This window comes from Tympanuchus pallidicinctus, unplaced genomic scaffold (genome assembly GCF_026119805.1).
Source record: "Tympanuchus pallidicinctus isolate F22 unplaced genomic scaffold, pur_lepc_1.0 scaffold1, whole genome shotgun sequence".
In the NCBI taxonomy this organism is placed as follows: Eukaryota; Metazoa; Chordata; class Aves; order Galliformes; family Phasianidae; genus Tympanuchus; species Tympanuchus pallidicinctus.
Genome location: NW_026294618.1, coordinates 93,178,613 through 93,202,279, shown reverse-complemented (window position 1 = coordinate 93,202,279; position 23,667 = coordinate 93,178,613). Strand labels below are relative to the sequence as shown.

At 37.4% G+C, this 23,667-nt stretch overlaps 1 protein-coding gene across 6 annotated transcripts in view; it reads right to left on the bottom strand.

The window, feature by feature from the left end:
- The window catches only part of HNRNPLL (heterogeneous nuclear ribonucleoprotein L like), a 31,888-nt gene continuing 8,221 nt past the window's right edge, over positions 1 to 23,667 (bottom strand). For 2 of the 6 annotated variants that reach the window (XM_052701666.1, XM_052701675.1), the window contains exons 3-14: positions 22,612 to 22,849; positions 18,565 to 18,650; positions 15,662 to 15,758; positions 15,501 to 15,573; positions 11,630 to 11,701; positions 10,256 to 10,473; positions 9,952 to 10,073; positions 9,344 to 9,545; positions 8,375 to 8,432; positions 8,160 to 8,258; positions 7,737 to 7,898; positions 3,389 to 6,626 (exon numbers count right to left, since the gene is read on the bottom strand). In XM_052701666.1, coding sequence (XP_052557626.1) covers positions 6,571 to 6,626; positions 7,737 to 7,898; positions 8,160 to 8,258; positions 8,375 to 8,432; positions 9,344 to 9,545; positions 9,952 to 10,073; positions 10,256 to 10,473; positions 11,630 to 11,701; positions 15,501 to 15,573; positions 15,662 to 15,758; positions 18,565 to 18,650; positions 22,612 to 22,849 — 1,483 coding nt within the window. In that variant the 3' untranslated portion in view covers positions 3,389 to 6,570. Of the gene's footprint in view, positions 1,442 to 2,177; positions 2,212 to 2,885; positions 2,941 to 3,388; positions 6,627 to 7,736; positions 7,899 to 8,159; positions 8,259 to 8,374; positions 8,508 to 9,343; positions 9,546 to 9,951; positions 10,074 to 10,255; positions 10,474 to 11,629; positions 11,702 to 15,500; positions 15,574 to 15,661; positions 15,759 to 18,564; positions 18,651 to 22,611; positions 22,850 to 23,667 lie in introns of those variants that run through there. The other 4 variants (XM_052701684.1, XM_052701693.1, XM_052701703.1 and 1 more) reach the window with 4 other exon arrangements.

Here is a 23,667-nt window from a genome sequence, read left to right as displayed (position 1 = left end):
ACACAGGTTGCTCCAAAAGTTACGCCTCCTATTTATTTCCTTGGAAAATACATCAGATAGAGTGCAGTAACAACACGATTTTATAGGGCAAATTCTCTGCTACAAGAACTATTTTCCAACACAGTCACCACCATTAGCTACGCATTTTCACCAGTGATCAATAAGATCCTGCATGCTGCACTTGTTAAAATCTGCATGGCCATCTGAAGCATGACTTGTCCTTCATGTCACTGTCACCACTGCTGAAATCACCACCCACCGCCTCCCTGTGCTCACATCCATTATCCAATCTCCATAAATGTTCAGCAAGCATTGATGAACGTCAGCACAATTTTATTTCTTTATTTATTTTTTTGTATGAAGAAATTCAGTTCCATGCTTTTGTTTCACACACACACACACACACATTCTGTCAGACTGTCCTTTTGCTGCCACTTGTTGCATATCAAGAAAATGCCACAGGATATTGTTGGGAAGGTTCCATTCTCAAATGCCATGCCACCAATCCACCTCTGAATACGGGCCAACTGCATAAAATAGGAGGCATTCCTTTCAGAGCAGCCCTCATAAAATATTCTGGTTTAAGAACTTAAGAATTTGCTTTTAAATTAACACCATCATTTCCTTCTCTCACTAACAAAACAGGTAAGTGAAGTGAATATGACTCCCACTTCAAACTAGGGTTTTCTGTCTGAAACCTGGCAACATAATCTACCCAGTACCTTCAAGAAAAGATTACTCAGGTTGGTTTCTCAGACACTTTCCTGCATTCTTCGAATAGGATGCTTATCTAGAGCTCAGTGATTTAATCTGGAATTAGCAGTTTCGTCGCTGTGGTTAACAGAAGAAAAGATATAAGCATAATCTATATTACATGCAAATCCCAACATCGGTGTCTTAAATTTTAGAAGGCCAGAAGTTCCCATGCAGAGGGAAATAATCAACTAACACAAATGTGCTTCCTGAAATATCCAAAGCCTGCTGCATTAAGAGCCTAAGTGAAATAAAATTAGTCCCAAAGAGAGAAGAGTTTTATCAAGCAAGCGCTCCAATTTCTAGGGGCTTGACTACTACCCAATTTGAGTGGAACACAAATATTTGCAATTTAATTTTCTTACTAGGTTAAAGAAGGATGAATCTTCTAATGGAGAGAGGAAATGGTGGCAAGAGAAAACAAACAGGTAATGCCTTACATGTAATTGAATAATTACATCCTGTATTCTGCAGCAACTGCTATCCTCAACCATACCCCAGAATACAACCTATGTTATATTCTGAATACTGCTATGTGGCCCCTGCCAAAACCAATCTATATTCCTGAACGCTTGGAAAAGAGGGTTAATTGTCTTGCTTTTTAATGTACCACTTATCTGCTGGCTCCTTGTTGCATTCCTACAGCACTCATTCCCTTGCATGAAGGTCCACTGAAGTTGCAGCTGCTCTACAAATACCAGAGAAGGAAAAATAAATTAAGATCTCACATCAGCAGCTGCAACAGTCAAAAAAGGAAGAGAAGCGAACCTATCTGAATTAATGCATGGCTCTAGCCCAGAGAGCTGGCTGTGAAAGAACAGCACAGGAAGGCTTGGCACAGGACAGATACCAAGGCATTCTGAACACAAGAAAAGGGACTGAAGTTATTTCCTTTAGAGGAATGGAGCCAAAGCACAAGTAATCTGGCTATGCTAAGTTCCTCCACATCCTGTGGGAATCACAGTCCATGGAGAAAGAAACCTTTTTATTTTTAACAGGGAAAGCACATTATGCATTAAGAGACTTAATGGAACACAAATATTGCATGCTTTTAACTCAATCACACAACTGCCTAGAAATGGAAGCTCTTTACAAATTAGATGCTTTAGCTGAAGAAGTTTGGGCCTTCGTCCCTAGCCCTGAACAGCTTTTTGTTTCGACTCAGACTTTGCCCTGCACCGGCTTTAGCAAAGTACCTGGACAGCACACCAGAAATAGCACCTTGCCATGTGAACACAACCCATCACCCTGTCCAGAAGTTCGTTTTAATGGCGCAGCTGAGAACAAGACCCAGTTTTATATGGACTTAATACACAGAGTGAAATGAGTAAAGAAACAGCAAATCCTTTGTTTTATAAATGAAGAATAATGATAAGTATTTCTCAGTTTAGACTTGCTTTGTGAGTAATATTAACATTTTTCACATTCCAGGTAATTCCTTACAGAAGCAGAGGTGGGCTGGGAAGAAGCCAGATTGATTTTAAATATGTACTCTTAACAACTTGAAGCAAAAACAGCACGGGCTATAATAAGCAAAGAAAGTGGCAATCACCTCCCTTCTAACACAGGATGGCCTTTAGGTGAGAACCTGCACATCAGACCACTTCATCTGGCAGCAGTTTAACACCCACCTCTCATTCCTGAGGAGCACTCAACCAGACAGAGAGAAATGGAGGTCTAGTGAACTGAGCTCACCCCTCATCTGCTTGAGCCTCCCTTCCAGAGGTCTCACAGCAGTGATTCTCCCTTGCTTAGGTATGTCTGTTGCTCACTCCTGAATTTCATAACAAACCAGGTCACAAAACATATATTTCTCACTCAGTGAGGTCTTACTTACGGGTCATGGAAAAACACAACCTACAGAAGTACTGGCAGTGAACCAACACACACCTGAAGCACTCTGTGGAGCATCAGTGAAAATATTTTTCTTCCTTTGAGACCACTGCCACCAGGGGACCCAAATCAAGAAGATTTGTTTTTTCAAGGCTGACAGATTTTTGTATTAAGCCACATATTCAGAGGGCAATATCAGCTCTTCTATGACAGTACGCCAGGGCTTGTTCACAGCATGAAATATGCAAACTGCTAAATGAAATTACTGCAAGCCAAATTTTAAAGCAGGACTAAGTTACCTTTGAAATTCCAGATCCGTGGAGGGCAAGGCTCTGAACTTCAGCACAGCTGCATCTAGGTTAAAGTTAAAAATCAGAATGATATTTCCTGCTTTAAGAATTCTTCACATAAAGTGGAGCCCATAACAGATTTTATTTCTGTATGCCTTCTTGCATGCTATTTCTGGCCAAAGCCATACCAATGCAAACAAGATTATTTGTAATTTCACCTCTGTAATTGCCAAAAGAGAATAAACCAAGAGATTGGGTAGACATACAAAGCTGGATTGTCCAAAAATACTGAAGTTTCTACATGTAAGAACATAACGTATTTTCAAAAGAAGGTAAGAAAACCCAGAAGATACTTAAACACATTCCAGGAGGAGAAAAATAAATTGAGAAAGTGCATTCATACTCTCAGACTTCAATGAACTACTTAAAAGAAGAGACTGAACATCTCCTGCTAAGTCATCAAAACATTTAAACACGTTCAAGCTCTGTTTACAAGAAAACACACAATAGGAAAAGGAGCAAGTTAAATTTAATTACAACAGAGGGTTTCAGCCAGTTACAAGCCAGCTTACCCCATACTATCCCTTACTCAAAGACAGACTTAGTGACAACACATTAAGTTTTATAATTCCTTTCATAAAGTAAAACACTCAAACATTTCCTGAACATTTTCTTTTAAATCTTTTCTTATATCACCTTAGCACTCCATCTTGCTGTGGTGGTATAGAAAAATCAAAAAGCAACTCATTTCAATTCCTCCTTACAAGGGGAAATAAGTTAAAACAAAAATATGAGTATGGTGAGAGAAGATGAACAAATCTCCCAGTATATCATTTACTTCCAATGAAAGGTTATTGATTAGAAAATATAACTTTTTTTTTTTTTAAACATTGGAACAGACGTGAATATATTACAGTGTGAATGCAAGCTGCTTGCAAGCAGGAAACATGCATAGCATTGTTCACTATTTTGCATATATGGCTTATGCAAAAGGGACAGAAAAATTGCATTGAGAGACCTTAATACTTTAGTTTTGATCTAACAAATACGATAAGTGGGTGGCTGACGAATTACAAACTTCATTCCTGTTGGAGAAACTCTTTACTTGCTTCACTGCTTTGTCTCTATCCTAAATTATAGGTGAATACAGACCTTATTTCTGGAAGGAGACCAACCTCATTCCTCCCTGAGAACAACTAGCCAGCCCTGGAGGGCCCGGAAATGACTTTTTTTTTTTAAACAAATACCAACAAGGAATTTTTCATGTTCTCAACTTTTACATGAAGTTTATTATTATTTGACGTAGAAAGAATGCTGAGCAGTTCCTTAGACTCTTGTCTTTTCTTCCCCATATGACAGGCTACTCATTTCGCAAAATAGGGACTTCCAGCTGATATCACCCAGAACTGGTATGTCTGCTGACTGATCTGAGTAGCCAAGAGAAAAATACCATTCCCCTGAGCATCTTAGGCACTGAATGCTGGGATCCATGAAGGACATGGAAACATTAAAGTGCTTTTTTTTCTTTTTCTTTTTTTTTTTTCTTTTTTCTTTTTTTAAAAGAAACCTGAATGCTTTTAGGGTCACTTCCTACATCCCAAAGTGGACCAACAGATAACATGCCATTTTCAATGCTCAAACATAAACAATTTGATTCTGAAACAAAGCAATGCAACTTATGACAAAAGCAACTGGTATTTGCAGAACATTCTGATGGAAGATAAATTAATGACAGAGAGACCTTTTACAGTTAAAAAACAATGCAGCACAGAACATTTCACTAGTACCCAGCAGTTGTGTTGGCAAGTAGCTGGACTTGGCACCCAGCCTTCCAGGCTAGAGCTCACTAAACGCTGTTTCTGAGGGGGAAACACTAAGGCAGAAAGAATGCTAGCAGTGCCCCTAAAATGCAAGCCAGTTTGCCATCTTCCATACAGGAAGGCAGTATTATTCCATACTCTAGACAGAAAGAGGCACTAAGCAGCCTCCATCTCCCAGTTCAAACGTGTTAAAAGCCTGCTTTGAATTCATGAAATATTTGTTATCTGAAAGATGAATAAAACGGAGGTAGGCAGGAGGAAAATCAATTATAGTTGATGAGAAAAGCCAAAGGACAGTTGACACATTTTCCCTGGTATAATTATGTGTATTTGTCTTCAAATTAAGAATGAGGAAGTTCGAGTTGGTCTTTAAAAGCACGTGCAGTGCCCACAGTCTGTAAACATAACACAACGTGCTCTCAAGGGCAAGCACACCGCATTAATATGTCTTGTATGGATACAGATAAAACCAATAAAGATGGAATGAAGAACTTGCGTGATAAAAGAAAGCGTGATGAAACAATTTCTCTTTGATCACTAAGAGCAAAACTAAAAGAGCACTAACTGCTGCAAATTCAGAGAGGGGAACAAACATGAGGCCTGCAACAACAGATCCCAGACTCCCTCCCTGGATTCCCATCCCTGAGGGTTGAGCCCAAATACAATGAAGCACCAGTTCTAGAAGAGAGAACAGAGGCTCCAAAGCGCTGGTGCAACACAAATCTTCCTCAAAGTGAAAGATCTCTCATCTCCTTAGTTTCACATCGCATGATAGAGTTGTATTACCTGAACCCTACCTACATCACCACACTTCAAGTAAGAAGCTAGCCATTCTATTCACCCCATGTATCCTTTCATCATCATAATAGAAATAAGAGATATCAGACAAAAGAAAACATTGATATAAGCATCCAGTGTACATAAAATTAACAATCCAGGTATAAGAGTACCGTGGGCTTGCTTTTTGTTTTAACTTTTTTCCACCACCTTGGTTTCTATTGTGATCAATCTTCTGTTCTCAACTAGCCAACTTTTCTAAGTTTAATAAGTCATAATAACTATTGAAAAAGATATCAAGAAGATATGTTAACACCAAAGATTTAAAGTTATGGAAAATGAGGATGAACACATTGATACAGGCTTGCAATTTTAATTTTAAAAAGGCCCCTATGGTGGGACTGGTTATAGATGTCATCATGCTAATGCAGACGGAAAATAGGTTTGTTTGTTTTTTAAAAACAACACTTTAAATAAGCATGAATTCACACCATACATATGTATATGTAATAATTTTCTGTTAGCTTTTTTTTTAAAACTATAAATCAAGTAAGTCCATACTATTAAAAGTTCTGTATGTGCAACATTAACCTGATGAAAGCATTTTATAAATACAAGATTTTTAGAATTGCAACATACTTCACTACTTAACATACTGAAAAACAGATTCTACATTTAAAATTCTGATGTAACAGTTCTATCTGCCCGCTACAACTGAAAAATACTTGCTAAGCTTTAACATTATTGAAAATGCAAATATATTTCCATTTTGGAAGAAAACAACTGACATTTTGGAGTCTGAAAGGTACACTGCCTTGTTTACGCTACTGGATTTTCTTTAGACATCTGCAGATACTACACCAACAAAATACAAACTTCGTAGTAAGCTTACAACATGTACTTCAGAGAGGCAAAAAGAAAAATCTGTTTTGTATTTAAGAATGAACATCCATTTATTATAAAACAAGATAAAAGATATTAGAATTAAGTTGAAACAAGGCAACGTTAGAGCAACCACTTTAGAGCTTTGTGAACGAAGTGTAGTTTCAAACTTGCAAATCAAGGTGAATGTAGCTCTTAACATGCAGTCCTCTTCTCTATAAATGTGATGAAGTAGAGAAGCAAAGCTTCAAGGTATAAGGGTTAGAGCCATCTGTCGGGAGACAACACAGAACATGCTCAGTAATGCGCCATGTGTATGGCTCTCCTGCTGATCGAGAAAATCATCTTGCTTGATGTGACATGTTTACCACTTCAGAAGGTGAAATGCTCCCCCCATACCCCTGATGGCCCACAGATACCAGATGACCAGTAATGAAGTGTTCTTTACAGTCTATCAGCATTTTTCAGATGCAAAAGATGGAAAAACAATGCGATGGATCTGATCACAAAGGAATGCAGACAGTATTCTAAAGCGTTCTGAACACAACAAAGACTTTACTGTTATTGCTGTCTGTTTCCCACCTGAACTATTTACAAGAGTAGTATCCAACAGAACTTCCAAAGCAAAATGCATAGATATTTAAGGATATACAGGATAAGGATAAGGAGATACAGAATGTAGTATTTCCATCAGAGGCAGTGTGACACTAGAGACTGTTTATGCATGTCCGTTGAATAAGGAAAAGCACGAAGCCCAGCTCCCCCTTCAGGACTCTCCAGAAAGCCAAGCAAAAAACAATGCCCCTTTACATGGAAAGGCTGCTCATGGCAGCAGCACATAATTGGGTATTCTCAGGCGATGGAAGACGCATCCTCCTGGTTCAGCCAACCTCAGACAACCTTATTACATTAAGTCTTAACCAAAAGTTCTTGTTTGAGATGGTGGGTGAAGAGTGGAGTGGATAGGAAAGATTGTCAGAGACAAATTCTTAATAGATTGAAGAAGGTAGCTTAAAATAATGTTAGGCACTGAGCTAGATTCAAAGATGTCTGTAAATACTTGGAATAATTCAATTTACTCCAGTAAACTGTCTGAATTGTCCAACACAGATCTGGTCCACTGTGCAACAGTTTAACAGGTGAATTTCATCTCTGTCCTTACTAGTTTGGTGTTCAAATCACCTTGACATCAAAATTTCTGGTTTGAAAAAGAACTTACTACAAGAGCAGTTAATTCAGAGCAGTAAGCTGTGCAACCTAAAGAATCTTCTATCCAAGGGCACTGCGCATTTCTCTGCATTTACTGAGGAACATGACAAAAGCTTCAGTAAGACACTGTACATTAGATTTGATTTTAATGATAGTGGATTGTAAGCAATACCTTTCCTGCCTTCCTTTTTGCATCCTAGACCGTTGTTCTTTTGTTTGTTGGCTTTTTTTGTTGTTTTTTTTGCTGTTAGTGGTTTTTTGTTTTGTTTTTTTAAACTTTCTATAACTTCAGAGCTGCAGAGCATATTTTGAGCTCTACAGGTTGATTCCAAAGCTAGGAAGAAAGAGTGCCATTTAAATAAAATGCAATGGAACCTAAACTGCAGATCATTATATACACAACAGAAGATAAATGAGCATATATATTCATACATATACAGAATATATACCTATAATGAAAAGAATGCAATTTTTAGATGCAGACTAAACTGCTGAAACTTCTTTTTTTTCTTTTTTTTTTAAAACAAAGGCAATATCAACATGAAAGAAAACAAGAAACAAAATGATAGCAGTAAGATCAGTAAAACTAACTTACTTGGGACTCTTATCTGGTAGTGATTAAGTACAGTGAGAGCTTCCACAGCATCTGTCTTACATTCCCATTCCAGCAGGCCAGAGAGTGTTTTGGCAGAGGCTTTCAAAATAAGAAGCAAAAGAGGGGAGAAAGATCAATAATGTCTTTGGGCAAGTGCATGCTCTTATAAAAACTGGACTTCAGATAACCCCTCAAATAGGTCAAACGTGACTTACGTTTTGGATCAAACACTTTGTATTTAATAAAGCTGAGAGCTTCATGATCCTCACATAGCTGTCACAAAAATAAAATAAGATGTAAAACCTCAGCAAAAATGCACATAAATACATTAGCAAAAATCCCAAGTTCCTGGAAGAGACACAGAAAGGAAAATACTGAGTCTTTAAAAGAGCTTCCAAGATTTTACAGCAAATAATAATTTTTAAGCATGTTGGGGAACTCTTTAGAATACCATCCTATAGTCTGCAAAACAAGGCTCTTTATTTGTGCTTTCCCAAATATTTTATAGGCACAATAATTGCTAGAATGCAAACATCACCATTTGCTCAAGCAATTCATATTTGAAAAACAAATTATTCTTCTTGACATTCCTACTTCAACACAGCATCTCAGAAGCTGCACAAATAAGCACACAACTCTCAAACCAGAATTAACTTTCAAGATTCAGCTCAAATTCAAAAAAATAAAGTCTCACTGAACTGAAAACGAACTGCCTCTGTATCTGCTATTGAATTTTTCAGCATCCAGTTTTCATTTAGTACCCAACCATGCAAAACATCCCATGTGCATGTTTCTCTCCATTCCAAAACGTCATATCAGTCATCAGAATAACCATCTCAAGTCAGTACATCTTTCGTTGGCTGTACTCTTAGTTTTTCCTGTATTTGGCTTTAAGTTTTTTTCCCCGCTTCCACAAAAACCTCATTAAGATTCTCAACTTTACTTCCAACATCTTGTTTCTCATTAAAAAAAAAAGAGAATAATGAAAAAAAAAAAAAAAAAAAAAAAGCACAAATACAGCAGCTTCTATAGAGAGGCTCCAAAGCTATTTTAAGAATTATTTTCCAGCTGCTGTACCAAAACTATCCCAGTTATTTCATTTTAAAAGTAGCATACTATACAGTACTATACAGTTAGGATAAGGCCCCAGAGCACTACATGCCACAGTGATGTCAACTGCCTACCTTCACAAATGTTTCTTCAGTTACACACAGGGGAACATTATAATAATGCAGAACACAAGAGGGTGGTTGGATGATGTTCTTAGATGCTTGGCCAGCACTGGTGAACCGATTATTCTTACTCATTGCAAAATCCTTATAGCTACTCGTGCCATCCTCCAGCTCAAATATCTGGCTTGGAACTACTGAATGCTGCTTAGAAACACTGGGATTTAAGGATATGTCATGAAAGTTTTTTAAACAATCAAAACTTGCAAACTTTTCACACAGATTATTCATGTACGTAAATAAAAGCTGACATTTCTTTAGAACAATTTCAAAGAGGAACAAGACAAGTTAGATTTGACACCTTCCTAAAAAGACTGTAGAAAGGGTGGATAAAACATCTTAGTGAATACAGCTTTCTAACAGCCTAGGTTATAGGATATAGGTATTATAATTTTGAACTGATATTGACAGCTGTCACATTCACAAAAATATTTTGGTGAAAAATAATAGTTGTAAACTGGAAATCATAAATCTAACACTGATGAGAAGACTGGACAGCCTGTCTTTGCAACTTCATTACATTTCCTTACTAGCTGACTATTAATCATATAGAACATATTTACCACACGTTAAGTCTCTTTCCGAATAACTTGACATTGTTGAGATGTGTAACAGCTCTTTCTACAGCATATTCATCACCCATTTCAACCAGTGCTGTGCCTGGAATAGTCTTCATAAATTTCACCTAAGATAAGATAGATGAAGAAAAAAATGACACTGCAACAAGCAGCCCAAAATAAGAATTTGAAACGTTGTCAGGAGCACCCATCCCAACTAGACTTTAGTTCATTTTTGTTTGCTTGTTTTGAAAAACAACAAAATACCCAACTGCAGTAGATTCAGAGTTTCTCACAGATGATGCCTTACCTTCTCAATGTTTCCATACAAGCAGAAAAGGTTGAAGACCCTTGAACAGTTCATCTTTAGCTGATGCAACCCACTAACCATGACAACTGATCCAGAAGGATTTCCACCATGCATGTATGAGGATGATGCCTGGGGCAACGGATAAGCAACAAGTTCGGGAGTGTCCCGAGATCCCATTCGGTAACGACTTGGTAATGGCAACAAAGGACCATGCGAACCTATGGAAATGAAAGATTGTATTCATTAAAATGGGGGGAAAAAGGACTGCAGGAGTTTTAAAACATACCTAATTACCTTCAGCAATATTGTCGTTTCTACTGATCATGCTTTGTGGCAAAAAATAATAAAAATTCTTTATTTTCTAAAAAAATTACTACAAGGTAAGGAAAGTAAAAAAGGAGTGAATTTTTAGCCAGTGGTCAGGAGAGAAGGAGGATGATACAGCTATTTTTGCAGAGATATGACAAAGTCAGGAAACTGGCTTTCTACAGGCAACTTCTGGAAGAAACAGGAATGCTTAAAGCACAGCATTAATGCAAAACAAAGCTGTCCTATTTTCCACTACAGGTAAAGTGACAGGTTTCACTGAAATACTTTCTTTTCTCTGTCCTTCTTCACATTCCTCTCCAAACCCCATCTCTTTTTTTTTTTTTTAAATAAATGAAGAGATGTTAGTGATAGGCATTAATTTTTGTTTACAGAAAACATCAGTATTACTGAGGATAGGATCCCTGATCCTCTGAGAAAACGAATACTGTGAAATTCGCAGAGTATAAAACGTGCTTTTTGCTTTATTTTCCCACAGTAAAACACAATAATGAGGGAAAGGGCAGTATGGCAGGCCTTCATCTACAGTTAGCCCTGGTAACAACAGCACCACTTTACAGCACTAATTCCAAAATACCGTTCTTAGCAAATCACACTGCTGTACCTTTTCAGAATTAGCTAAATTAGAAGAAATACAAAGCCCACAATTCACAGCTTTGCAGGCAAAAACATCAAAGGGCTCTGGGTAGCATCAAACCATTGATCAAACTCTGCTGCCATTTTCTGTAAGAAAAGAGCTTCGCCAGTAATTACGTTATTCTCTGTTTACTGCTATGGTGACAGCAACTAAAAGAAAGCATTCTTCAAAGGAATACATTCGCAGAGCTGGATGCTCTCCATAAAAAGAAGAGTTATGGCAAAAGAAAAAAAAAGCACTACGCATTTCAATCCATCGCTGTCACTTTTTGTACAGGGACTGACGGCATCACGTGCACAGATCAGTGAACTACTCACAGTTCAGAGGTCCAGTTATACATTGACTGAATATTTGGCATTCCACACAGCACATACAGAAATCAAAACCATCTGTCAACCTATTGGACTTACCATAACTATCATGTCTAAACGACGATGGGTGCTCTCCCAGAATAGCTTGTCTCTGGCGTCCCTTCCCTCTGTCTAACATATGGGAAGGGAAAAAATACAATTCAGTATGGACAAGTATGCACTTGATTTCGCCAGTTAAGACACAAAGCTTCTAGTTAAGAAGCAAAAATGCAATCTGAGTCCTTGTTAATTTTATCAACAATTTCTCATTGGTTATATATCTAAAACCGCAAGCTGTAGCCCTGGGATACCAAAATTTAAAGATTGTCATTTGTATAACAAATTCCACTTAAGTTGATTGGCCGTAATGGCCAGTGAGGAGATGTAGACATTTAAAGTCTAAAGAAATACCCAACAACTTTCCTAAACAGACACCACACATTAGTATAGAAAACACCATACAGCAGGATTTACCTATGCATCTCTTAAAACAAATTTGAAATGCAGTACTTTTGAAAGACAGTACCTGAATCATAATATTAGCTTCAACAGCAACACATTTTCAAAGTGGGCTTCTTTCAAGAAGTTTCAGCATAAGCCAACAACAACCTGTATTACATGGTTTCATAATCAGTAAACAGAGAGCATTACATTTGTGTACATATAAACTTACAGAACACCTACTGATTTAAGGGCGTGCTGAAAGGATTGTACATAATTGCATTATCAGCAGCTCGTAACAGGTTGACTGAAGAGAAACATCACTGAATAATGCACTTAGCAAAAGGTCAATCCTTTAAGAAGGCCAAGTTCTCTGTGTTATAAAGTTAAGCAAAGGGTCTACATTACTGGAAGAAAGCAGTGCAGTACAGTCAAAACTGTATTTTCTAATCAGTTGCACCTTCCATGGCAAAGAAAAATCTAAACTTGCAGATTTCATTGCAGTAAGTAAAAATTGATGTCTCACATTTAGAAAAAATAATATGAGTTCTCACACTGCTACACTGAAAAGATGGGGCAAGATATTTTTCAGTTTAGTGTAGATCCAAAGAAAATTTAAATGTGACTGCTGAAAATGGCAATTCAGCCCTTTGCAGCTACAGGTTATTTCCCTGACAAAAGAGAACTACTCATGATAGACAGCACAACAGTGGGAAATGAAAACAGGTGCTGTTTCTGCTCAGGAATTTGAGAACAGGTTTCAAGCCAAGCATTTACTTCGGAAATAAAGACTAGAGACAGAAAAGTGCTGACTGCCTTCAATTGTATAGAATGATGATTATTTTTGCATGGTTTTCTTTTTTCTTTCCTTTTTCAGGTAACAGCTCTGAATCTCTTAGCTCTGGGAAGTAATTACACAAGCATGTAGAATATTTTGAACATTTAACCTATATGCAGGAATTATCTTTCAGAAAACTGAATTTTATCATTAAAATCTTAAGGAGTCAAATCAATTGAAAGAGTGCACAGAAAGATAGTAGCTTTCAAGTAATTCCAGGATAGCATAGTTTGACAAATATTTCCTCCTGGTGAACAGTCCTTTACCCTCTCCTGTCCACAGCACTTGTTCCTTCTTTCAACTAACTTAATTGTGCCAGAAGAAATATTTTGTGCAAACAGGCAACGAAAATGAGAACTGATCTGGGCTAAAATTACTTCTGAACAAAAAGATTCTTTATAATCTAGGGGTGTTTGTTTTTGCTTTTTAAATCAGCTCCTTGAGTTGCTGAGTAACTCGGTATTACTGCCAAAAGAAATGTTCCAAACTAGTTTGAACTATCTGGCTAAGAGCCAGTAGAATGCTAAAACACAGGTAGGCGTTGGTTGAAGAAATGCTCAAGGGAAGTAAGTGATTTGTTGCCACGGACATAACAGTTCTTCAAAAAAAATAATTAGCTAAATGCGTTTCTGTGTCCTCGGATCAGTGGGAGGAATTAAGTTCTGAAAGGCTTATTATTAGCAGCGTCTGTCCTCAAAATGAAATTCCTCCAGGGCTAAAATCTTTGCTGGAGTCGGACCCCTACAGTTTCAGTCAGATTAAGTTCGAAAGCCAAACGCTGTTGTGGGAGCGCATAGAAGCACACACAGCAGAACTCTCTCAAAACAAGTCCTGGATTACTTCCTGGACATAATCTAGCTGTCTACTTTCCTTTCAGTCTTCGTTCAAAAATTCATATTGCCATTTTCTAGACAAGTGGATGTGGACTGTGGTAAATGAAAACTCCTGCTCCACAGTACAAATCCAATCATTTTCCTTTTAAGTGCAGTAGAGTGATGTAGAGATAGGCACTCAGAGTAACCAAAAAGGAAAAGCAAAAGAGTAAAGTATGAGTTTTTGAGAAAGAGCAAGTCGTATCTATCTTAATGTTTTCATTTTCCACTGTTTTTTGCTTGGGAAACAATTCATGCATATCTGCAGACCAATTAAGTAATGTAATTAGGGGCAGCATGTTACAAGTTACTCTCCAATCACTGCAATGATTGGAAGATCAGAGGGTCAAATTAATCCATCAGAATTTTCATATGCAGTCCTTTTTCTTTCTTGCCCTCAAGTTTCTTGACTTCGAGAAGTTGCTTTTTTGAAGTCAGGAATTTGAGAAAAAAATTAAATCCTCATAAAAATAGTCATAAACTATAAGCTGCAACCAATACTGTAGCTCCCTTGTTAACTTTTTACAAGAACTTCATTCTGAAAATTCAAGCCCTATGTTTTTAGTTGTACAACAGTTTTACAAACCAGGTGTCTTGCAGAATTACTTTGAAAGTGCATGTCACTTGAGATGGCCAAAGCCCAGGCTCTCATATAGCCTTTGGAAAGTACTCTGACTTGGACATCTCTTCGCTTTTCTAACTTTACATTGCACGCATTATTGTACATAAGTTACTGAATACTGCACTCAATTATTACACATTATTATTGCTTTAAGTGAACACTGTACAGGAGTCAGGCTACACAGTAGTTTGTCTTTACAAAAATAGTCATAATTTCCCACTGACAGGAGTCAAGCTTTGGAGACTGTTACAGCTGAATACTGAAGAGACAGTATGTCTGTATCAATTATGAATCTCCCTGTTTTAATACTTAAATATAACTGAGGGGATCTATCTGATATTGCACTACTCAGTTCCAACTATCTAAAGATCAGGATGAAATTTCTCTACTACTAGACAATATTTACATCGTTAAGACTGAAGGCAACTCTCACATACAGCAAATAATAAAAAGATTACAACGTCAATGATATCAACAAAAGAGGTTCTTAATTTTGGAGGGTCTCAATTTTTCAGTTTTAACTTTAAGGGAAATATGACCAGCATACATACAAACTTGAACAGAATGGGTACAGTCTATCGTGTTATTCATCCCATACAAATCTGAAGTACTGAAAGTGTCCTCCTTTTAAAAACTTGTGGTAGTGGTGCATGCAGTATGCAGACAAGGTGAATTGCAAGTCTGAGGTTTTTCAGAGGGTTTGGTGTTTTGTTTTGGTTTTGCTGATGCCGATGTGGTGCATGAAGAAGTGTAGAGTCAGCCTGCTGAAGTCCTCTATCCTTCTTAATGCCTCGTCCAACATAGGGGAAAAGAGTCCTTTCGAAGGAGAAGCAGTGTGCAAGTTTGTAGTTTGTAAGGAATAGTCTGTATCAGGTTTCCTCTCCTCCAAAGAGAGAGAGCTGCTTGGAGAAATGCAAGTCCTTGAGAACTGCGAAGGTGCTTGCAGGTGTGGGCTCCTTGTTGAACTAAGTGGCTCAAGCACACGGCAGTAGGGGGCACTAGGGCTCAGGGTTAATTTCCTGGGTTACAGGTTGGCTTGTGAACACAGCAGCAGCTCTGGCTTGCTTTGAAATGACTATTGAGATACGGCCTGACCACGTATAAAGGATTGTCATTAGTACAGTCATACATCTACAGCAATAACATAGGAAAACCTACCTCGTCGGCCCAGATACGGCTTAGTGTAGTCCCAACTATCGTTGTCGTTTCTAATGACATTAAGTCGAGTGGGCTGTTCAAATAAAGTAAAAGTGAAAAACGTTAAGCATGGTGTATACATGTTTTGCCACTAAAGGTAAGGGAGAAGGTCCATGCATTACCCTTGCATATTCAATTTTTAGTGTACAGCATCCTGCATAGATATCTGCTCCATTGAGTGCTGCCTTCGCCTTCTGAGCACAAAAAACTGATTCAAACGTGCACATGTTAAGGATTTTTCCCAAGGTGTCTCATCCATGTCCCTTTTTTCTGAAATACCTTTATTTTTTTTAGACTGCAAGTAGCTCGCTATGTCTGAATCCTACCAGAACTCTGAACAGACTTCAAAGTAAAGTTACTAACAACTATTCATGGGTTTACCTGTGTTAAGCACCTACTTCTATTGTGCAAACAGCACATAATGTGAGCACTTATAAACACATTCTTCTCTACAGATTCATTTTGACAGGAATATTCTGATGGATTTAGTAAATTTAAGCAGAGGATATAGAAGCTGTCAACAAACCTAGAGAATATTTGGATCAAAATCAAAATGGAAAGGTCAAGCTGCATCATTGGGAAAGAGATGGGAGCTAGTGGGTGGGAAGGCATGACTTAGAACAATGCATCCCTTCTAATAGCTAGCACGAGCTATACAAGTGCGGGTAGGGAGTCTCATTAACTCAGCAGTTACTCTTCAGTGAAAAGAACTAAGAAAGAGCACATCCTTTAGCTGAAGAAAGCCACAGAACCAAAAGGGATGCTTTGAATGAACCAATCTGCATCAAGAATACAGCAAGGAGATTGCTTTAAATCCATTGCTCAATGCAGATGCATGCACCAGGCTGCAACAAACAGGCTATTTCATATCCTCTACGTACCCCAAAGATTGGTTCTATTACTAGGAGAAAAAGCCATACGAGCCTTGGCTTGTGGCAATGCATGATCTCATACAAAGTTGGTAACATACTGCATCAGACAGCTCGAACCCTGTAATAAACCAGCTATTTTGTGCCATCATTCGATATAGTTACATGAAACCTTGGAAGTATATGTTTATAATATTTAAAACAATATTGTGTTTTACCATATCCATGCAACCCAACTTCCTCCACTGTAATACTGGTTCACAGCAAAATTTTTTTAACTGACTTGAGACTGCCAAAGATTAGAGCAAGAAAAGTTAAGCTTCTCACACCTCTAGGAAGTTGTCAGAGGCTGGCTAGAACTGTAGGAGCACATCTCCAGGAGTGATGTGTAATGCAACTATGGGAACTGCTCCAAAAGTAATGCCTCTGGTTTTGTTATGTTTGCCCACAACATCAGAGGTTGATGGTGGTATTGTGGCAGTAGATATTCAACTTTATCACCCATATTCCATTACATTTTCTTGCAGTGCAACAGATGGCAGCAGAGCAGCAATCTGACAGAACAGCATCTGATGAGGAAGTGCATAAGGAGCAAAGGGACTCAAGTGAATTCCTCCATATGGAGAAACTTGCACCACTGACATTCATCAGTGCTTGCTGAACGTTTACAAAGACCAAACAGTGGATATGAGCACAGAGAGGCAATAGGTGGTGCACTTCAGCAGCAGCACCAGATGACAGTGGGTCACCTCCACTGGTGCAGATTTTTACAGGCATGGCATGCAAGCTCTTGTTCTTCGCTGGCAAAAACATACAGCTAATGGTGGTGACTAAGAACAGTGTTCCATAATTGAGAAATTGCTCTATCAAATAGTGTCGCTGTGCTCTTTATATCTGTTGTCATTTCCAGGGCAATAAATAGGAGGAATTACTTTAGGAGCAACCGACATAGTGGTGAAATTTGAGTAAATTTTGGAAACTTTCAGACAAGTCTTCTTGTAAAGCTTCTCCTAGCAACTGTTCACTTATACTGATGCAATACTTTGCTTACATTTATAAGCTTTCTTTTAATTGCTGGTTGTATGGTGGGTTTTTGTCTGCTTTTTAAATAAAAGCCACGTTGTATAATTTAATTCAAAGGACAGAAACATGGCAGTTTCAGAGCACGTGCAGGGTCCTCCCCACAATTACCCTAATCTTTCATATGACACAGAATAATCCCTGACTATACAAACATATCATTTAAACAAATTTAAACGCTGTTTGCCACAACTTACTATGCTACCACAGGAACTGTGTGCATCTGTTAAGATGCACAGTTTAAGTCAGATAAACAGCAGTTAGCTTGCTTTCATGGACTTTTAGGCAACTCTTTTTGCCTGGCAAATCAGCAGCACAGCCACTAGTTAAATCATTGACATGTTACAGAAATAATCCACTCATAAAGCCTGTCACATGGATAGTATGCAAAAATCACAAGAGCACTTGAGATTTCAGAACAATTTTCTTTGAATACCATCTTCATAAATGGAAGGTAATCACCTCTAGGAATAGGTCTATTCGAGTTTTATGAACTAAGGCTTAATCAAATCAGACTTTGGACTCCACAAACAACAGTAACACATTAACAATACTCGTACAATGTACAACTTAATGCTACAAATACAATAAACAGAAGGATAACAGAGCAGGGTATTTCCTCCATGAGGCCTCAAGTTGGTCTCAGATTTTATTAAAGTCAGAACAAAAAGTCAAACAGTATATGAGAACTATTTTAAAAGAGTTTGAAGAAGTTAAACTGCACCTCTGCAATCCCTTACCAGTTTCTTGAGTGTCCATACAGCTAGAAATCACATTTTTTTGCCCAGTGTATTGCCAAATTCGAGGCATATTTTATGCCAAGAATTATTAGCCTTAAGGTCACTTATAAACATGGTTATCAACATCATTGTTGACAGCATCACTTCCCTCCAAAGATTACATGTATAAGTGATATTTTCCCTTAAAACATCTAAAATTTATATCCAAAAACACTGTAATTTCTGAGAGATTTTTGGCCTCAAAATTAAATGGTATTTTTCTGACATTCTGAAATCTGATCTGGAGTTGAAAACCTACAGAAAAAAAAAAAAAAAATCACAGTCTAAAAAGGATATTCAACCATAGCTTGTATTCCATTCCTCTTGAATATAACAATGCGCTGAACTTTGCCAACAGGGTTGCACACAGTATACAAGACATCCTAAGAAAGAAGAAAAAATTGCTTTAAATGAGCAAAAATTCAAACAACTTAGTTTTACATTATCTTCTATTAGCTTTTAAATGCTTGTTAACTTTTAAGTTCCAATTTTCTCTATACAATTTCTACTTTTACATTTAGCATTTTGAAGGATAGCATAGCATAGGCAGTCAAATATTAACAACAGGAAAAAACTTATACAAGAATTACTCATACAAAGAAGTATCTGCAAAGAGTGTTAAAACTCAGTAACAGCATGCATGCTTCAAGACTGTGCTGCCTTTAATCATGCACTGTAGTAGCTTCACCAAAGCAAAAAGACATGATGATGCTGTAGTTACAGTACAGTTCATTTCACAAAACCATTACAGCTGAGGTTTCGATTTTGTTGGTGCTTTGTAATCATTCACAGTTATCTTCAGAAAAATAACCTAGAGAAGTCCACAATGCAAGGTTAGGTAGCTTATCAAAATGAGAAATTCAATTATGTGCACCTGAGTCAAAGACAGTGTAAGTAGATGCTGTGTTTCCCCACTTAAAGCACAGAAAAGTTAAAGAGGAAATCCTGGGCTCGCAGAAGCTTGCTGTCAGAGCAATGTTTTCACCAGCATTTCACTATTGCAAAGAACCAGTAAAATTCAAGACCAGTCTCCCTGCAGCATGGGAATGAAACACCAGGGGAAATCTTGCCTTATTCTCAAAGTATCGTAATATTGGCTTGGTCTGATGCACAGCACCTCAAACAACTGCACATTACACAGAATTCAGACATAATGGTGCCAGAAACTAGGCTGAAGCTTGAATTTAACGAAGAAAAATGCATTTATTTGATATGGTGACTGTACATCCCCACTTAGAAATCCAAAGAACAGGTCTTGAGAATCTGAACAAACAGGAATAGTGATTCTTTAAACAATATACCTGTTAGACAACGTTCAAACAGTTGAGAGTAAACCTAAGGTTTACTAGACAGCCAGTTGGTAGTTAATGCTAGCACACAATGGCACAGACACCTCAGTGGAACACTATCACCATTTGTTTTTCTCCTTCCTTTCTGTATATCCAAACCAAATAATTCCAAAACAGTCATTCCAAGAATTTAGTGCACATCCTCGGGGTAAGTATTTATTATCTTCAGTAGAACAGTATAGAAGTTAAGAGGCAAAGCAAGAAGCTATGCTGGATTTCTTAAAACAAAGCACACAAATGAAAGAACAAAAAAAAAAAAAACAGAAAGGATGCACAGCTGCAGTGGTGCAACTCTTGGTGTATATCAAGCACCATAACCCTTAATACATGTGTGTACTACCACTAAAAAAAGAATTCAGAGCACTCAGGGGCTTACACCAGGCACTCCTGTGTTTTACACAGCTAAATGAAGCAAGCAGTGGAGATTGTCAACCCAAAGTTTTTCAGAAGATGAACACACATTTTTAGAAGAGATTAAAACAACCTTAAAAAAAATTTAGCAGACTACACCATAGGCACATTTTGTAGGTATACTAAATAGCACATATTTTTATCCTTCAACTCTTCTGGATTGAAAGAGAAGTGTCATGTTGACTTCCCAGCTTCAGATGACATCAGTTTTAGGGCATACGACTTTCTTTCATAATTCATCATCCAAATAATTTCCTATTATCATTAGAACTATTCCTAAAGTTCTTTCAATATTCAAGCTCTACTCAAAGCATCATTAGTGCAGTCAGTCAACAGGCACACACAGAGCTTTAAATTCATTTTGTTTTTTAAAATTAATTCACCTACTTCAGATTACCAAATTAACCATATGACTTAACACATTACATGTACATTAGAATACCTAAGAGTTGTAGCAACCTAATATCAAATGAAATTGATAGTCGTTTAAAACATTGCAGCTACCACAGCAAACCACTCTCATAGGGTTGGATCCAGATGATCTTTAAGGTCCCTTCCAACCCAAACCATTCTAGGACTACACAAGTGCTCTTCCCAGTTGCTACAGACTCAATTAATTGGCCTGTACCATCTCTGATGAGCTCTGGTGCTTTTTAAGTAGTTTTGGAAATATGTTTTCTTCTAGAACTCGTCAGTATACACTAGACAGTGAAGGGGCAGCAGAAAGGAAAAGAAGGTGGGTTTTGGTTTTGCTTTCCAAGATGCTGCTATGCCAGAGGTTTCACATTCAGAATTTTCAAATACTCCTAGCCAAGAATGGTGCTTCTGTTTATTCAAGCATCTGCATTCATCTCAGTTGCTTTTGCAATCTAAGTTGAAAATGCTTTAATGAAACAGCTTCCAAAAATCTGTATTACATTTACATGCAAAGAACTATTCAGCTCAGTCAATTAATTGGTTCACACAGATCAAGGCAGGTCTATTTTTAAACCTGATTATAAAGTCATACGTTGCCATGCTTTTCTATAAAGAAAACATTGAGAAGAAAGCACATTCATCATCCACAAATGAATCAGTAGGCAAAAACCTATCTACATTCACAACACAACAAAGCAGAAAGCATGATATGGAACCAATTGTTTGTGATTAAGTAATTCCAGAATTGTTAAGCTTCACTCAATTTGCTAACATAATATACGGTCATAAAACAGAATTTAATACTGAAGTTACATGGTTCCACACAAGCCAGATGCTTGGACTGATCTCTACTATCCAATATCTACATGTTTCTCCAAGATTAAGTAACTTATATGCCACAGTTTAACAAGTCTGCCTTAAGGAGACATGCCTCCCCTTCTCCCCCAAAATATTCCTGTGTAATTTAACATAGGCTGTAAGTCTTTATGAAAAAATATAAGCAGACATTCAATGGAAAAGATATTCTGTGTTCTTAATTACAGTATTGTTAAACAAAAAATGAACTGTATATAAATAGTATGACCAGAGATACTGAAAATAAAATGCATCAGCCCAAATAAAAAGCGAGGAAGATTCCACCAAAGTGGAGCTGATCATCAACAGATCAAGGTTTCAGCTTTCTGCAAAGAAAATACTTAAGAATGAATGGCTGCAATAAAATAACCCTTTCTTACTGGAAAAAATGACTTGCTATTTAAACATACCCCCCATCAGGGCCTAAAAGATAACAACATTCCTGATGTTATGGCAACATATTCGGAAATATTTTTCAAGTATGTGGCAACATTACAAAATCTTGACCACTGAAGTTTTTAAATGTATTGCAAAATATCTGCACAACAGGACTGAGTCATCTTAAAAACAATAGGGAAAAAAAAAACTAACAAACATTTTTTTCCAGAACCTGAATGATACTTATGTGAAGATGATATAAAGGTTTGGTAGATGACTAATTCTTGACTCAAGATTAACAGTATAGAATTTAAACAAGTACATAGGTTGCTCCAAAAGTAATCCCTCCTATTTACTGAAACAGATACGACAACAGATAAGAAGAATAGAGTAACACTATTTGATAGAGCGAGTTCTCAGCTACAAAACGTTATTTTTCAACACAGTCACCATTAGCTGTGCATTTATGCAGTGATGAATAAGAGCCTGCATGCTGCACTCAGAAACGCATGCCAGCGGAAGTGACCCATGATTACTGTCGCTTCTACTGAAATATACCACTCACTACCTCACTGTGCTTATATCCACTGTCTGGTCTCCATAAACATTTAACAAGTGTTGATTAATGCCAATAAATTTCCTTAGCATGGTGGAATTCTACACCTGTGGTCCATTTGTACTTCCATGCCATACGCCATTTTATCACACTGCACCTCTGCTGCCATCTGTTCCACAGCAACAAAATGTAATGGCATATTGGCAAGAAGGTTCAGCCTCTACTGCTATATCACCAACATCTGCTTCTGACACCGTCAGTCAACGTCATAAAATAAGAGGCATTACTTTTGGAGCAGCCCTCATAGCACACAATGGAAATGATGTAATAAAGACTGTCATTTCCAAGCGTTGCATTATTAAATTAAGAGAAACATACCACTGTAATTGGGTAGAGAGGATTCTGGATTGACAACAGGAGAACTTTATTTCCACCAGATGGGTCGTCGGTGTTCCCCGGCCGAGTAATCCTTTTACTAGTCGAGTAGTTGAAAAAAGCTTGCTGCCCCGCAATGTACACAGGTTCATCTGCTGCAAATGTCACACACTTCTTGGCACTTTCTACTTTTTCAAACTCTACCAGAGCCTGACGTTTAAACGGCATCATCATGACATAACTGGGGAGAGAAATAATACTGTAAACTCTCCCACATGCTTACTCTGAAATTCAGTAGCAGTCATATATGATACGTTCTGCTTTTCTACACAAGTCCAAACAAGGACATACAAGGAAGCCAGGTCTTCCCTCTTGCACTTCCCAAGCCCGGTCACGTGTTTCTAAAGCACTCACTTGAAGCAAAGAAATGCATTTGTTAGAAAAGTAAGTAATGAGCAGTTGAAAATGTCTTGAAAATGTATAATAGACAAGAACATTTAACCAACACAATAATTAGGGAATTATTTACTAGGATTACAACTTCAAGTTTTAAAAAAGCTCATTAAGTTGTTTATGACGTAAAGGATTAAAGTAAATGCAATTTACAGAAAACATTTAAACTCTGTACACTAAACCAAGAAATTTAAAAGCTTATTCTTTTCCTGACACAAAACTACCTTGGAAGAAATAAACAGAAGCATTCTAGTTAACCAAACTTTTTTTTTCAGCAAATTTCTTTTTTGGAAAAGGTAACTTCTCAGGCTAAAATGTACTTACCTGTACACCTAAACAAGCTTTTGGCACCTCATTTTATTTATTTTAAGACATCTAACTGAAGAGCACTTGCATTAATGAATATTTAGAGAATGAAAAATACCACTGTACTATCTCCAAAACTTCAATACTAGCATATCACTGAAAAGAAATGCATTTTTCTAAAATGAAGCACTCAGAATAAACTGGCTCTACCAATTTACCTCTACTATTCTGCTTACAGCTGCTTTGACACAGAAGAGGTTCCCTCTGAATAACCATCTCATGTCATAAGCACTTCTCCCA